Raw genomic sequence first — 16049 nt, 5'->3', positions numbered from 1 at the left:
TGTTTGCATCCTTTACATCTTCTCTTCGTCATCCCTTCCACATCGAATTGCTTTCTGGACTGCCTGGACTCTTGGAAGACACACGTACAGGTACCTGTTCTTCAGTCCCACCCTCATTCCCAGTTAACAAAACCTGCAAAGCAACAGTTTTATTTTGGGGACAGTATGCCTGGAAATCTTTACTCTTTTTCCCCTAAATTAATTTACTAAAAAAATTTTTTTCACTTTTTAATTACTTTTTATTGGAGTATAGCTGCTTTACAATGTTGTGTTAGTTTCTTGCTATACAGCAAAGTGAATCAGTCATACGTATACATATATCCACTCTTTTTTTTAGATTTCCTTCCCATTTAGGTCACCACAGAGCATTGAGTAGAGTTCTATGTGCTATTCAGTAGGTTCTCATTAGTTATCTGTTTTATGTATAGTAGTGTATATATGTCAATCCCAATCTCCCAGTTCATCCCACGCCCCCACTTCTCCCCTTGGTAACCATAAATTTGTTCTCTATTTCTGCTTTGCAAATAAGTTCCAATTGACTTTTTTTTTTTTTTTGCGGCACGCGGGCCTCTCACTGTTGTGGCCTCTCCCGCTGCGGAGCACAGGCTCCAGATGCGCAGGCTCAGCAGCCGTGGCTCACGGGCCCAGCCGCTCCGTGGCATGTGGGATCCTCCAGGACCGGGGCGCAAACCCGTGTCCCCTGCATTGGCAGGCGGACTCCCAACTGCTGCGCCACCAGGGAAGCCCCCAATTGACTTTTTGATTGTAAAGATTTTCAGAAAAAGTAGCCAACTGAAGTGTTCATTATGACCAAATTATTAGCACTTGGGTCATTTTTTGATAACATTTATTTTATGAAACACCTATATATATTTTTTGTATTTTGAAATATTGTAGTTTTAAAGGAAAGGGTATTGTGTAGCAGATGCCTGACTTTCTGTAGCTATATTTTTTTGTATATTCTAAATATATTAAGTATTTGAAGTTTCATGTGCATAGTAATATTGTCTGTTTCTGCATTTACTTGAAACAGTTCATCATTATGCATTTCTGTTATGTGCCACTTATCTACTCACACATAGCTAGAAATGCTAAATGTTTTAAAGCAACGATCATATGTTTTAACTTAGTTCAAATAGGGAAATTAATAACTGATACAATGAGAAATGGAAAATTAGGGGGCTTCCCTGGTGGCGCAGCAGTTGAGAGTCCGCCTGCCGATGCAGAGGACATGGGTTCGTGCCCCGGTCCGGGAAGATCCCACATGCCGCAGAGCGGCTGGGCCCGTGAGCCATGGCCGCTGAGCCTGCGCGTCCGGAGCCTGTGCTCCACAGCGGGAGAGGCCACAACAGTGAGAGGCCCGCGTGCCGCGAAGAAAGAAAAAAGAAAATTAGTATATGTGATCCTCTAAGAGTTTCCTATTAAGAGGAATTCAGAAAATTTGAAATTCAGGGAATAACATCTAAAGTTTCTCGTAACTCTGTTATTTCTAAATCCAGAACAAGTATAATATCACCCAAATTTAGCCGGGCAATAACCTTTTTAATAATTTGTTGGAAAGCTGCCTTTTGAATCATTATTTTTAAACCATTTTTCAGTGAATTGATCAAGTTAGCAGAATTTGCAGAACATGTTGTAGTTGATTTTCGATTCAGTTGAGATATAATCTTACCAGTTCTTTACTTTAGTGTTGTCAAACACTTGTGTTTGTTTTGTGAAGCTGTATGTCCTAATTGAAAGTGAATTGTCTTTATTAACATCCAAAAAGAGTTAGCGGCAACTCTTGTAAGTCACCATTTTCAAAATGCATAGGCACTTCCTCCTGTACCATGGACGCTATGAGTGCAGAGTGTTTCCTTTAGACTCCCCTTCAGTGTGACTTGGAGGAGAGATTACTGAGGGAGTCCTTTCCCATATAGTGAGAGGGTGAGAAACAGTTCTGTTATGTCAGAACACGGATACATTTTGGTCTTTAAGTAGCTAAATTCTCTGCTAAAACTGCTAATCACATTATCACAGGTTCTGTATAGTTTGTTATGGTTCTATATGGCATCTAGATCGTTAGACGTGTGCTTTTAGTTGACTGGACCTAGTTGTTTCCACCTAAACTAAGTTTATCAGTAATTTAAAAAAATACTCTCTGCTCATTGTATGATATAAAAACAAAATGACTCCCTAACGGATAACTCAGGCCAGGGATGCTTTATGAATAGAAAATCTCCTTTTAAAATGAAATTTTTCGCTTAAGAAGTTAATAAAGTAATATTTGAAAAAACCCTAACAGGGACTTCCTGGTGGTCCAGTGGGACTATGCACTCCCAATGCAGGGGGCCTGGGTTTGAACCCTGGTTAGGGAAGTAGATCCCATATGCATGCCACAACTGAGAAGTCCGCATGCTGCAACTAGAAGATCCCGCATGCAGCAACGAAGATCCCACGCGCCACAACTAAGATCCAGCGTGGCCAAAATAAATAAATATTTAAAAAAACCTCTAATAGCGGGCTGCTGAAAATACTGGAGTTTCTTTGATTTTGTAGAATTTTCATTTAATTATGAAATATACAAATTTCTTGAAGTCTTTGTTGTTTAAAACTTTCCCTCCAATTTTGAGATCGTTTAAAAAAAAAAGCCACCTCTCATGTTTTCAAATACCATTGTTCTCAAAATGTTAAAGACATACTACTGGAGAATAATATTGAAGGCAATATTTATCCTTGAGATATGAGAACCATTTTAACAATTTAAAAGCTAACATTGACATTCCTAGCATCTGTTTCTAATACCTCTTCTGCCTGCCACTTGTGGGAATGATGTGATAGTGCTTTTGTCATGTAATGTGACCAAGAAGGTGGGCTTTGTGTCACTGTGAAATAATTTCTAACCAAGTAGCCACTCCAGGCCTTGGGATTTGTCCAGGTTAGGTCATCCAGCTCCGTAATGTCTACATTTGTGTGAGCACCCACTTGCCTATATTTAGTCTTTCCAAATAGTTTATAATTGGTTTAGCCCATTGGATTGCTTGCTTTTTGGATGATAGAGGTTGGGGAGGATGAAGGAAGTATAAGGCTTGAATTTGGCAGTCTCTTTACAGGATGTCCCTTTTAACCCCTGCTGAGGTTAATTTACATAAAACACAGCTGTGTGTGAATTTTTCTAAATTTAAAGTTTATACTTATTACCATAGGGATAAGATTGTCAGCACTTACTGAATTTATGGTCTTGCTCTCCTGTATCTGGACCTCCTGGCAGCTTACAGTTCCGTTTCCTTTGGATAACAGGATACAGCTGGCGGCAAAATTCTCACCTGTGGAATAGCAATTTGGAGTTTTGTTCTCTATATAGGTCTCTGCAAAGCAGCAGAAACTCTTTTTTGCAGGAAACCACAAGCCTGTGTAAAACACCAAAAGAGGATTGAAATAACACGTGCAAGTGTTCCTCTTCCCTGAAGTACCAATCATCATGAGAGAGCCTAAGTATGGCGTTAAGCAGCTCTTTGCCCTCCCTCCCCTTTACTTTGGGGTTGTTGTCCAGTTAAATGATGCTGAATTCCCCCTCTCTGGTCTCTGTTACCTCTCTGGCCAATCAAGCAAATTGAAACAGGCTGGATTTCTTAATAAGCTACTAGGTAAGCCTTCTGGGACTAGACTGACCTTAGATATTTTGGTAAGATTGATTTTTGTTCTTCTAGGTGTGGATCCTTTACCATCAAACGGTGCGGAAAAGCTGATTAATTTCTGTCTCTGATGTTCATGTCAATCAGGTGTTTCTTTAGTGTTTATTGGGTGCTCAGTACCATGCCAGATGCTGTGACAGGAGCAGTAGTGGTGTGGAGGAGTGCTACAGAAGACATATATGGGTGTGGTGGGCTAGAATAAACAAGTTAAGGAGAAAAGGTAAGCACAGAAGTAAAAGAAATAAAACCCAGTGTGTGACTTATTGCTGATTGTATAGATTAGCTTATCAGCAAGGTGGAAGGCATTATCTTGAGCAAAGGAGTGAGGACTGGACTGCGCATGGTGCATGCAGATGGTGTGTGTAGGAGCTGAGTGGGAGGGAAGGTATGGGGTAGGGGAGAGGAGTGCTAAATGAGGCCGCATAGATAATGCACTGAACACTATGTAGAGACATCAGAAGGGGTAGTGGGGGGAGCCTGGATGGCCTCTGAGAGTTCACCAAAGATAAAGGGCATATTTAGTAGAGCACTGTATCTGTTGGGGTCCCCGTTTCCCTCATCAGTGCCCTTTATTTAGAATTAGGCATAAGCAGTGATTAGGATGGAGTAGTTGAATGTGATGTGAGGTGAGTGCTGAGATGGCTAATCACATAACTCATTCCAGGCAGTCAGAACAGGAACTTAATTTATTGAGTACTTTCTTGTTGCTTAGTACTGTATAAACATTTTACACACATCTTTTATTCTCTTTTCCCCCCATTTTACACATGAGAATAAAGCCTGGCAGTTAAATAACTTGTCCAGGGTATGCAGCCAGAAGTGCAAGAGTTAACAACTCAAATCCAAGCCTGTCTGTCTCCTTCTCTGAATTATATTGCCATTCTCAGTTTTAGCCTTACATTCTTCTATGAGGGGTTGCTAAAGAATTGTTTTTTTTTTTTAATTGGGGTATAGTTGCTTTACAATGTTGTGTTAGTTTCTGCTGTACAATGAAGTGAATCAACTACATGTACACATATATCCCCTCCCTCTCGGACCTGCCTCCCCCCCACCCCCGCTGCCAAGAATTCTTAAATGCTAGAAGGTTGTTTCCCCAATCTAGATGGGCACTGTGCAGTCATCTATTCCTTTAGTATCTTCATTATTATCAAAGTGGCTTATAGAGAGTTGGTGTAAAATAATTATGATACTGAATATTTTGCAGAGGAAATGTAGTGAGCTTATTAATCTCTCTGTTGGCAGTTGCCAGTCCTAAGCTGCCCATGTGTGTCTGTGGATGCAGCACCTGGGCTTATGAGCCCTAGGGTGCAGGGCTCCACCTTTAGAAGAACTAAGATGGGTTAAATGTGTTCCCAAAACTGTGATCACATCTTATTTTTAGGCTTTTCCCTCCATTTCTTGAAGCAAGGCAGATCTTAGTGCTATCGCCTAGAACTTCCTAAAGAAAAGAGGTTGGTGCCCCCAAAGAACCTTGCTATGTGATTGCATACTACTATGTAGGCAGAGAGGAAGCTGCAGAACGAAAGAAGCATTTTAGGAAGGTTGAGTCAGAGGTGCAAATGGAGCATGGAGAGATTTTCTCAAGGTGATAAGGCGCTGGCACTCATATCTACAAGCAGAGGCAGGTAGACTGGCAGTGATTCCTACTTGGGGAAGGAGGGTAATGTGGGCTGCTTCTGAGACCGCGTTTATAGAGTTCCATGGCTGACAGGATTTGGCTAGAGTTTGGGATGAGGATCCCAGGGCCTGTGGAAATTGATTGGGAAGCCAGCCTTTGCTTGCTGCACCTCAGGAAAGCCGTGGTGAGGTTCTGGCCTGACCTTACTGGTTGTAACCCACAACAGATACTTGCTCTGTCTGGGTTTGAGTTTAGGCTACATGATTACCTTCCAGTGAAACTTTTTAATGAATCTTTGAACCTGCAGTTGTGTATGATCCGATATTTGAGCCTGAGCTTTAAAAAAAGAGAGATGACAAAGAAAGGAAAGAAAAGAAAAAGAAAAAGAAAAAACAAAGCAGAGATTTGTTGATGCCAGTGCCATTGTATGACCATAATTTCTTTAGGCTAGAGCTGTGTCCACTGGTTTGTATATTTTCTCTGTCTTCCTTCCTTGGCTTCTGAGGCCAAGCAGCTTTTAGGCATGTGAATTTACATGAGTGCCTCTCCTGACTTCTCCCATCATCCCCTGCTTGCACTTCTCATTTCTTCTGTATTGTTCTTTAGAACTTACTGTGCTGTCTTGTCTTTGGTTATGCAGTTTTTTCTGCACTACACTTCTATGTCCACTTGGTGAAAATTGCCTCAGGGTTGGTTGGCCTCTTCCAGTAAGCTGTGTCTGGGCCTCCACCTTCTAGAGAGTTTATAGCTCCTTCCTGATCCTTGTAAAATTTTTATTATTGCACTTAATCATATTGTACTATAAATTACCTGGTTACTTAATATGTGTCACTTATGAAATTGGTACCAGCCATGTGGTGTTTATCCCTAAAGCTCAGCATCCAGCTGTACATGGAATATTCTAAGGGCTCAGAAATATGAGATTATCTCCCATTATTGAGTCTTTATGTGCCAGGCAGAAATTATATACATATATAAAGAAAAGGAGGCCTTAAGCTCTAAAAAGACTATGGTGTACTCTCCCTTATGAATTTTAGAGCAAGCTCTAAGGTGAGTGTAAGAAAGTCAGAGTTTTAAAATTAAGTTTAATTTCTTAATCATTTTAATTAGTTAATTATCGTGGAAAGAGTTCTGATTTTTTTATTCCACGATAATTACTTTGCGTGTGTATGTTTGCCCTAAGTTCAGGATCATTCTGCCTATTGGGTAATGCAGCACTGATAAAGAAGAAATTAAATGAGTGAATGTGGGTGTTAGTGTTTTGTTGTTTGGGTTTTGTCTTAGTTTGCTGAATCCTTTTGTTTTACTGTGAGTATTGCACTTTGTTAGATTCTTCGTTCTTTTCATGTCCTGACTACCTGCTTTAGGCCCCTCTTCCCATCTCACCCCAATTCCGACTAGTGCTTTGCTTTTTTCTTGGTGTGTAGTAAGTTCTGTGTCATGAGACGGTGGGACAGAGCAAGCTTACTGTGCTGTGAGAGAATCAGACATGTGTTATGGATCTTAACACCATTGTTTCCAAAAGTGTGGGCCATGATTTCAAAGCAAAAACATCACAAGGTTTGGTCTGATTTGAACTCTGATGGTGGAAGTGGGGGGAGGGGACCAGGCAAGAGTCGGCATTATTTAAGAAGGCTCCAGTGGATGCTCATGTGCACTAAGATTTGAGAATCACTGCTTAGAGCAAACTGCTCCGTGGCATGTGGGATCTTCCCGGACCCGGGCACGAACCCGTGTCCCCTGCACCGGCAGGCGGACTCTCAACCACTGCGCCACCAGGGAAGCTCAGTGCATCTTTTTAAACAGAAGAACTTAGACGTTTATGAGGCTTCTGTAAGATTTCCTCAGTCCCTAATTCAGGAAATGTATTTCGTACATGTAGTGTTCTATATTTTTTGTATAACTGGACATCCTCCCCAGGAAGAGTCTGTCTGCTCTTTGTACTGTGCTTCTTTTTCTATTGTTCAGAATTCCTGGCTCCCACCCTCAACCAGTTCATAACATGTTTATAGCCACCAGCCCAGACTCCTTAGGAATGAAGGAAGGAGTCTTTGGATCTTGTTATTTTCCTTGAGGAAGACCTGAATGTTGACTGTTTTGCAAGAATCCAGAGTATGCATTGTCATTTCCATGTTAACCCTCGCCCCAAATGTTTGTGGGTTTCGAAGGGTTTACTGTAGCCCAGTCTTAGCAGGGTCTCTGGCCAGGGAAATTCATTTGAAGCACATTTTGCCATGGAAGTACCCTGCAGGTAAAAATACTCTGTTTACACTTGGCTGTGTCCCAAACAGCTGTCCTCCTCCTAATGAGACTGGGGGCTGCACATCTTTTTTGTGGATTTAGAAGCTTTCCTGTTGGTGGATGACAAAAATCATTTGCAAAAACCAATTGAAGTGATAGGTTTGTCAGAGACAGACAGCTGGTCCTTAGGAAATGGGCTGAGATCTCCACGCTCACAGGTTCAAGGGAGTTTGCAGCCTGCAGTATAATTACCTGATACGGTGTTGAGGGGGGCCTGTGATTCGTGCCACCTCCCCTTGGGCATTTCGTTAAGGGTGAAGCACTTGTTAAAGGCTTGTTTAGTGTACTGTGTGGCTGTGGCTAAAGAATAGTGAGTTTGGTCTAAGTTTACAAACGTATGGGTGCAGACATTCTTGTTTTAATTGCTTTGCTTTTATTAGCTCCAGGGACCTTTAGTAAGGATTGTAGATTTATTCAGTGTTTTCGTTTAGGAAAAAAAAAAGGTATTTTTACTCATTTCTAGGTCAGTTGCGATACACTGAATGACCGGGGACTTAAACCAGATGTGCTGTGTGTAATGTTTCCTTTCTGATTGCAAAAGTAATATCTGTTCATTGTTTGAATAGTTATAATTAAGAAACTGATAATTTAGGAATGAAAATTCCCTGTAATCCCCAGAAATACATACATTTAACATTTTGGTGTTTGTTCCTCCAGATCCTTTTCTATGGTTATTTTGTTATATTTTGCAATTCTACTTTACCCACCGTGTTTTAAGACAGAAATGCATCTCTTGCTACCTGAGGCCTTTCATTTAACCATTTATACTTTTCAAAGTATTTTATGTGGTAGTCTCCACTGAGACCCAGAAACTGCCAGGAAGAAGGAACAGTGGCTTCTACTCTGTGCCTGGCAAGTGTGCTTAAGTGCTTTACTTGGCGCTTTTTCTTGTTTTCAATTCAATATAAAAAGATTTATTAAGAAGTCATTCTCCCACCCACATCCTCTTCTACCCTGTGACCCTCACCTTTCATATCCAGTTTTATTAGTTTCTAATGTATCCTTCCAGTGTTTCTTTATGCAGATAGTAGCAAACATGAATATATGTTCTTATTTCCCCCTTTCTTACACAAAAAGAGGATACTATGCGTACTGTTTGGCATCTCACTCTATTCACACAGTATACCCTGGAGACATATTCTACATTAGTATTTGGCCCTTGCTTTTGATTCTTACACCAACTCCATAATATAGGCAGCAGTTACTATGCCCTTTCTACACATAAGGAGGCTGAGACTCAAAGTTAAGTGACTTGCTCATACAGTTTATTAGTAAAGAATTTGGATGCCTACCCATTTAATCTGATTTCTCATCTAGAGAATATTGTGCCACACCCTATGCCTTTCCTGTATTGAGAAGTGGATTTTTAGATGAAAATATTCTTTGAGACATATAAAACTGTTGAGTGAGGACATAGTGCTTCTTTGGATTATTAAGAGGTATTTTTTTTTAGTTTTTGACCAGGAGTTGGCATTCTGTGGCCCACTGGCTGAATCTAGCCTTCTTCCTCTTTTTGTAAATAAAGTTTTATTGGAACATGGACCCACCCAAGTCATTTACATATTGCAGCACAGACCATATGACCTGCAAAGCCTAAAATATTTACCATCTGGCTCTTTACAAAAATGTTTGCTGACACCTGTTGTGGACACCAAGTTTTATTTAGGTGTGTAAATTTTTTTTTTTTTTGTAGCTTCTAAGGTTTTGCATTGGTTTGCTCAGGCACATTGGTTGGTGGAAGTGCTTTCTTTCCTTTACTTCCCCCAAACTAATCAAACGGGCGTATCACTTCTTGCTTGAGTTTCTCTGTGATCCTGTATAGTGACTGAGTTTCTACACAGTCATTTTCAGGTAGAGTGAATTGCAAAATATTCCAAAACTTTTGCTACTGTTAATGTTCGTACAAAACTGGTGTACGTTCTGATGATGGTTTGTGCATTGCACCCTATGGTGATAGTTTATGTTAAAGTGCAAGAAGGGATCATCAGCACAAAGTCTGATCCTAATCAGCAGCACCCTGAGACTTCTTGCATGGGGGTGTTGTGGGAGTGTGTAGATTTGTATAATTGAGACAGTTGCATTAAAATTGGTTGACTCTTGTTTTGACATAAAGTGAACGTGTGACATTTATACAATAGCAAACTATTAAATTTGGTTTTCCTTTGAGCATTTTGAAATAAAATGCAAAATGTGGAAAGAATAAAAATACTTAATTACTGTGCTTGTAATTATTTCACACCCCCTGAATTCATGACTCCTCGGAACTGTAGCAGGTTACTACTGAGTGGCAGAGTTGGTGAACATACTTAAAAGCACATCATTTAAATCTTTGAGTTTCGATAGTTCCTTTTCTTCATGGTCTCTTTCAAATGGCATGCAGCCTTTACTGTCCCACTGTGTCTGTCACATGTTGTGCTTGTGTTACATGGAAGCAACCCAGTGAACTTGTGCAAAGTCACTCACTAGTTAGTTATTGGGTAAGGAAGAAATTCCAGGGTTTTCTCTTAAAATTCCTTAATGAAATGATTGGATGGACATAGTGCATTTCTTTAATTTTCCATTTGGGAAAGCTTGATAAAAATTCTGTTGGCAAAGCAAAGAGTCCAGTGATCTCCAAATTGGTCTTGGTGTATACGTTGATTTTTAAGTGCATTTACTTTGACCCAAAAGACTGCCTTCCTGTAATATGCTCCTTTTTGTGGAACACAGCTCTCAAGTAAGTAAAGTAAGTTTGTTTAAATGTGTGAAATAAGTTGAGGCATTTTACGTAGCAAGTTTTCGATGGTTTAGCCTCGCAACTCTGAGTTTTGAGTTTTAGGACCAGTTTGAGGGTCTTTCATCTATTATCTGTATTACTAGCTTTCTTAATCTCTTTGATTTTTTGGGTAAAAGTCACCTCACAGAGGCCTCCCCTCAGCACCATATTTAAAACTGTATCCTACTCATTTCCTGTTCCCTCTTCCCTGTTTTATTTTTCTCAATAGCACTCACTAATCACTCTCTGAAAACCGTTTATTTTAATGCTTTATTTATCTGTGTTACTCCTAGAATAAGCTCTGTGAAGCTTCTGTACTCTCAGTGCTTTGAGTACGGTGCCTGGCACATGGGAGACGCCCAGTGACAGTTGAATTAACAAAGTCAAAGAGAGTCTGTATTGCTTGTAGAATGAGGGCTAGATGTAGGGCAAGTCAACTTGTGGCGTCAGACGGGGTTTGAAACTGGGTTCTCCCACCTCTTGATGTTGATATTAAATAATTTAATCATTGAAAGAACTTTTCCCTCCCAATGAAATGGGAGAAAATAATATCTTTTTATGGGGATTAAAAATTATATTGGATATAAAGCTCTATAAATGTTAGTCCTCGCTTTCCCCTGGTGTGTCAGCATTGAAGAAGCCTGAAGGCAATGTGAATTTACCAATCCTATGCTTCTAGGGTCATTACCTCGATGACTTTTGACTGATGTATTCTTTCAACGGCTGTGTTGCCAACACAACAATGACCTGTGCCTTTGACCAGTGTGAGTGGACACTTTGTCGTCCCTCTTTAATCCTCATATCAGAATAACTTGTATGGGTTTGGCTTTGAAATAAGTTTAGGCAAGTTCATGATTGCAGACAGTTCAGATGGCATCAGCCCTTAGAGCCAAGTGAGTTTCACCAGATCTTTCGTCAAATGCAGTGGGAACATCAGATAAGTTGATGTTTGTGGTCCTTATACACATCATTCTAGGTTTTTTGGCAAATCAAGAAGCATCAGAGGGCTGTTAAGTCACTAGTTTGTCTCTGTGGATTTCTCCAAACCTTATGGATTACAAAGTGTTAATTCCTGTTTTGGTTTCCCCTGATATTTCTTCTGCTTGGGATGACAGGAACACTTCAGAAGTTAGTTAAGGCAAATTGGTTCAGAAATTTATAGGTTCTTTTAGTCTTTTGTCCCAGGTAAGTCTGAATAGGACCTGGAAAGCTGATTAAAAGACCAGTGAGCACAGGGAGCTTAATTTTAAATTAAATGGATATTTAATGCGTTGAGAAAGTACTCAATCTTCAGTCTTTCTTTTTTTAATCTATGCTTGCTATTTGCACCTGATGGCCAGGAAATCTCTATTTTTCTACTAAAAGCATTGGTTATTGCTACATTTCTCAAGCTTGGTTTTCAGTGTGGATTTTTGCGGGTGATTTTTAGCACCTATGGGTACAAAACCATTAAATGAAGGCCGGCAGAAAGGAAAGAGTGCCCTGAGCTGGGAAGTCTCTTACAATCCTCTGGTAGACCAGAGGATGAACGGGGCAGGCAGGGAGGTGGTCAGTCACTGCGGGGGCTTCCTGGCTGTGAGCATGTCTTCCAGCAGAACACAGTGAAACCCGTGGCCTGCTGGTTGGAGGTGATTGTGCTTAGGAGCCTGGTTATAGATTTTTTTTTCCACAGGTGTGTGATAACTGTTTTTTGTTTTTTTTTTTTTTTGGGTGAGCCTTGATCCTCAGACACACACAGCCTGACCAAACTGGCAGATTTGTGAGAATTTTAATATTGAGAGGATTCTGTTATTGGAGTTATGCACGGTTGCTAAGGCATCGCTTTTTATTCTAAAATTTGGTCTTGGATAACCTCCGGTTTATGCTGTTGGGATTTCAGTTAATTGTTACGGTTTTGTGATCTGGTCTGGTATAATACCACATATGGGATTTTATCTTTTTTTGCATGTATGAATGACATTCCTGTACTGTTGTTTTTTATATTGCTGGATAATAATTTAATCCAGTCCCCTATCATGGGTAAGACACTTGAAGTTGACTATAATGAAATCACTTGGGTCTGCTTCTCTGACTCTTGTGAAGATGGGATCAGCTTATTCTCAAATTCATTGTATTTGGCAGAAGACCTGCCCTTCTGAAGTACACAATACTGGATGATGATCATTTTGGCTTAGAGGAAATCCTGGTCAAATTACCAAGTTAAACTTTTAAGAACATGCTATTCTCAATATTCACAAATGTATTATGTAATGCTGGAAGTCTCCTCTAAAGTTCTTCCTAAGATTTTTGTGAGAATTCATTTAGTGCAGGTAACCACAGGGAATCCAGCTATTAATTTTGAGGAAAGTGACAACTTCTAGCTGTTGGAGGCCAGCAGTAGCCCCCCTTCTCTGAGAGGAGGGTTGAGAGGTAGAGGGCTCTCTAGTGGTCTGCCGAACCCTTCTACCCTAAGCGCCCCAGTGATACTGGGGGAAATCCCTGGTTAGGTAGCATTATGTGAGTTTGGGGGATTATGTAAAAGTATAACTGCACACACACTGTTCTTGCTTTGGTAACTGATTTTAATATCCTGTTGGTTTTGTTGTTGAAACTTCTTCTATGACAGTGAAGCCTTTTGTCTTTATTTTTCAATCAGAAAATCTTTCTCCCCACTTGAAAGGATGGAATCGGGGCTACAAGGCATTCTGCAGTCTTTGACCTTCTTGACTCCCCAAACCTCTAAGGAAAGCCGGACATCCAGTAATCTCAGACTTGTGATTGTGCTTTTGTAACCTTGCTTGACATCTAGGACTTTTGGAGGGTTTTAGATTTTTGATGATAATTCTTAATTTTATTCTCATTTATTTCTCCCTTTTCTGTTTCAGTGTCCTGGGTCATGAAACTTAATCCACAACAAGCTCCATTGTATGTGAGTAAATCGCAAGATTTCATTTTATACTTAACTTTTGCTGTTTATTTCTTATCATAAACTCAAAAAATGCTCTCATGTGATTATCAAAGGAATTTTTAACCGTCTACACATGAATTTATTGGCATAATACACTTAAATTGAATTTGATTTAGTAAATATTAAATAATAATGCATGGTACTGAGCTCAGAACAAATAATGCTCGTAAGACTTGTGAGATAGACTGATCGTGGTGATAAGATGCGTGTATAAAATAATTGCATTGCCCTGCCAAATGATACTCCGGCTTGTTTTTACGTGCAGTGCATTTCTGTAAAAGTAGTATGTAGAGCTTCCTACTGCCATGGTCAGTTACCCTGTGCCACAACTAGGTGGCACTCTTTCATTGGCAAAAGTGCTATTTACTTTAAGAATCTGGGTGAAAGCTGATGTATCATCTCCCTAAAGTGAGGGAATTATAAGATGAAATGGATAAATGAATGAATCGAGGCTGGAAAAACTAAATTCTAGGTGTGTGTGTGTGTGTGTGTGTTTTGTTTTTTTTTTTTAAATGTTGTAAGAGTGAATTATCTGAATCAGAGTGGTGAAAAGTGCCTGTTTGGTGAGGAGCTGGCTTAGAGGTATGGATAGTTATACTTGTGAGAGGCTGGAGGGTTTGGGGTTGGTATGGTCTGGAGACGTGAAAAAACCTTTTTTGATGGGACAGGATTTCAGTCAGGTCTTGAAGATTAAGGATCATTTCGTTGGCTGAAAAATCCTCAGAATTTGTGCAAGACACAGACCAGATGGTAGAGGGATGAGTGGCAGTAAGCATGTTGTTCAGTGAGCAGGGAAGGATGGTAGTGGAAAGTCTGGCCCTGCTGAATTTGTGTTGGGGGTGATGGGAGATAAGTCTGAAGAGGTGGGTGACGCTTAGTTATGAAAGCATACAAGAAGGTGCGCGGAGTTTATTTTGTGACCGCTGAGGAGCTTTTAATGGTGTTTAAACAGGCTGTTCATTTTCTGTATTTATTTTTAACCATGCTGTGTTAATTAAAGTCATATACCTTTCTATCATAGAGCATTCATGTGATCATGCTCCATAGTTTATCTCTATGTTAAATGTAACATACAAAGAAAAATATATGTGTTCTTAGAAGATATTTTATGTTCACATTTTCTTTCCAGACTACTTGGAGACAATTTATTTTGTTCACCAGTGGGTTTGCACATGAATTGAATACCTTGGACTTAAGCAAACAGCTTTATTTTTTGGTTTGTTTTTTAAAGTCCTTTTTTAAAAAGATATTTATACCCTTATTTTACTTAAAGGCCCCAAAGTGCAAGAGTAGTGATGCTGGCAATTCAGATATGCCAAAGAGAAGCCATGAAGTGCTTCCTTAAGTGAAAACGTGAAGGTTCTTGACTTAATAATGAAAGAAAAAAATTTGTTTGCTGAGGTTGCTAAGATCTGTGGTAAGATGAGTCTTCTATCCATGAAATTGTGAGGAAGGAAGAACAGATTCATGCTGGTTTTGCTTTCACACTTCAGACTGCAAAAGTTACAGGCACAGTATGTGATAAGTTCTTTTGTTAAGATGGAAAAGGCATTAAATTTGTACAATAAGATACTCTGAGAGAGAGGGTGGGAGAGACCACATTCACATCACTTTTACAGGTATAATGGTTATTGTTCTATTTTGTTATTAGTTACTGTTGTTCATCTCTTTACTGTGCCTAATTTACAAATTAAACTTTATCACAGGTGTGTGTGTATAGGAAAAAATATATATGGGGTTAGTACTGTCCATGGTTTCAGACATCCACTGGGGGTGAATGTACCCCCCTGAGGATTGGCGGCACTACTGTAACTGTACAGGACAGTCCGTTGGTAAGGGGGTCAGTTCTCTGCACCTAGAGGAAGAAGTACTAAGCAAAAGAATAGAGTGTGTTGAAGTTTTTCTTTTAGTTTAGATTTGAGATATGCTAGGGGTACATGTCATCAACAGAAGAGAGAAAACTGCTAGTTAATAAGGAAAAACACTGGATCCTGAGAAGGACTTTTACCTGAAAGTTAAGAAAAATAGGCTGGATTCCAAATATTCCAAATAATCATCTTAACCAGTCTTTGAATAAAAATGTGCCCACAATAAGCTGCAATAGTTAAAATGTAAGAAATGTCCCACTGTACAGGTAGCAGTACTGTTGAGTGTTTAAATGAAGCTGTTGTAATGAGTTATTTTTGTGAACTGTTTACAGTGGAACACGCGGAACCTGGAACTTCGGCTGCCAGTAGTGTAACCTGGCTGTGCCTTGGTTTCCTCACCTGTCAGCTCTGTGATTCCACAAGTACACCCTTTGTGTTAGGCAGACTAGTTACATTACCAGGTCAGGTTTTTCCCTCAGCCTCTACAAAAATGTTGATTACTGCCAGGTGCATGTGTGAGAATCGCAGTTGCAGGACCTTTGGGTGGCAGTGGTAAAAACGTTGATAACTTTCCTAGGGTCCCTCTGGGTGGGGAGGGCCTAGGTTCTTTAGTGGCAGTAAAAATGGAGGAGAGGCGGTGGCAGATGCAAGAAATATTTAAAAGAAGCAGTAGGACTAAATACTTTATTAGATGGGGGGAGTGAAAAAGAATGAATGATAGTTGATTGAGGACTTGAGTGTGAATGTGGAAAAGAAGGAAGGTGATGACTTTGTTCTTTAGACGTGTTGAAGGGCGTATTGGTGTCCTGATTACAGCGGGAGATGTGGGCTCGGAGCTATGGAGTAAGAAAGTTGATTTTGAACTAGAGAGAGTTTGAGTCATCTT

General features: G+C 40.0%; 1 protein-coding gene across 3 annotated transcripts in view; it reads left to right on the top strand.

Annotated features, from left to right (window-relative positions):
• The window catches only part of LOC112404727 (A-kinase anchor protein 13-like), a 300167-nt gene that overhangs the window by 79726 nt on the left and 204392 nt on the right, over nt 1–16049 (top strand). For all 3 annotated transcript variants that reach the window (XM_024752831.1, XM_024752829.1, XM_024752827.1), the window contains exon 2: nt 13213–13256. In XM_024752831.1, coding sequence (XP_024608599.1) covers nt 13224–13256 — 33 coding nt within the window. In that variant the 5' untranslated portion in view covers nt 13213–13223. The remainder of the gene's footprint in view (nt 1–13212; nt 13257–16049) is intronic.

Source organism: Neophocaena asiaeorientalis, unplaced genomic scaffold, assembly GCF_003031525.2.
Source record: "Neophocaena asiaeorientalis asiaeorientalis breed wild unplaced genomic scaffold, Neophocaena_asiaeorientalis_V1.1 scaffold109, whole genome shotgun sequence".
NCBI lineage: Eukaryota > Metazoa > Chordata > Mammalia > Artiodactyla > Phocoenidae > Neophocaena > Neophocaena asiaeorientalis.
Note: the sequence above shows the minus strand (reverse complement) of the source record. Positions and strands in the feature narration are given on the sequence as shown.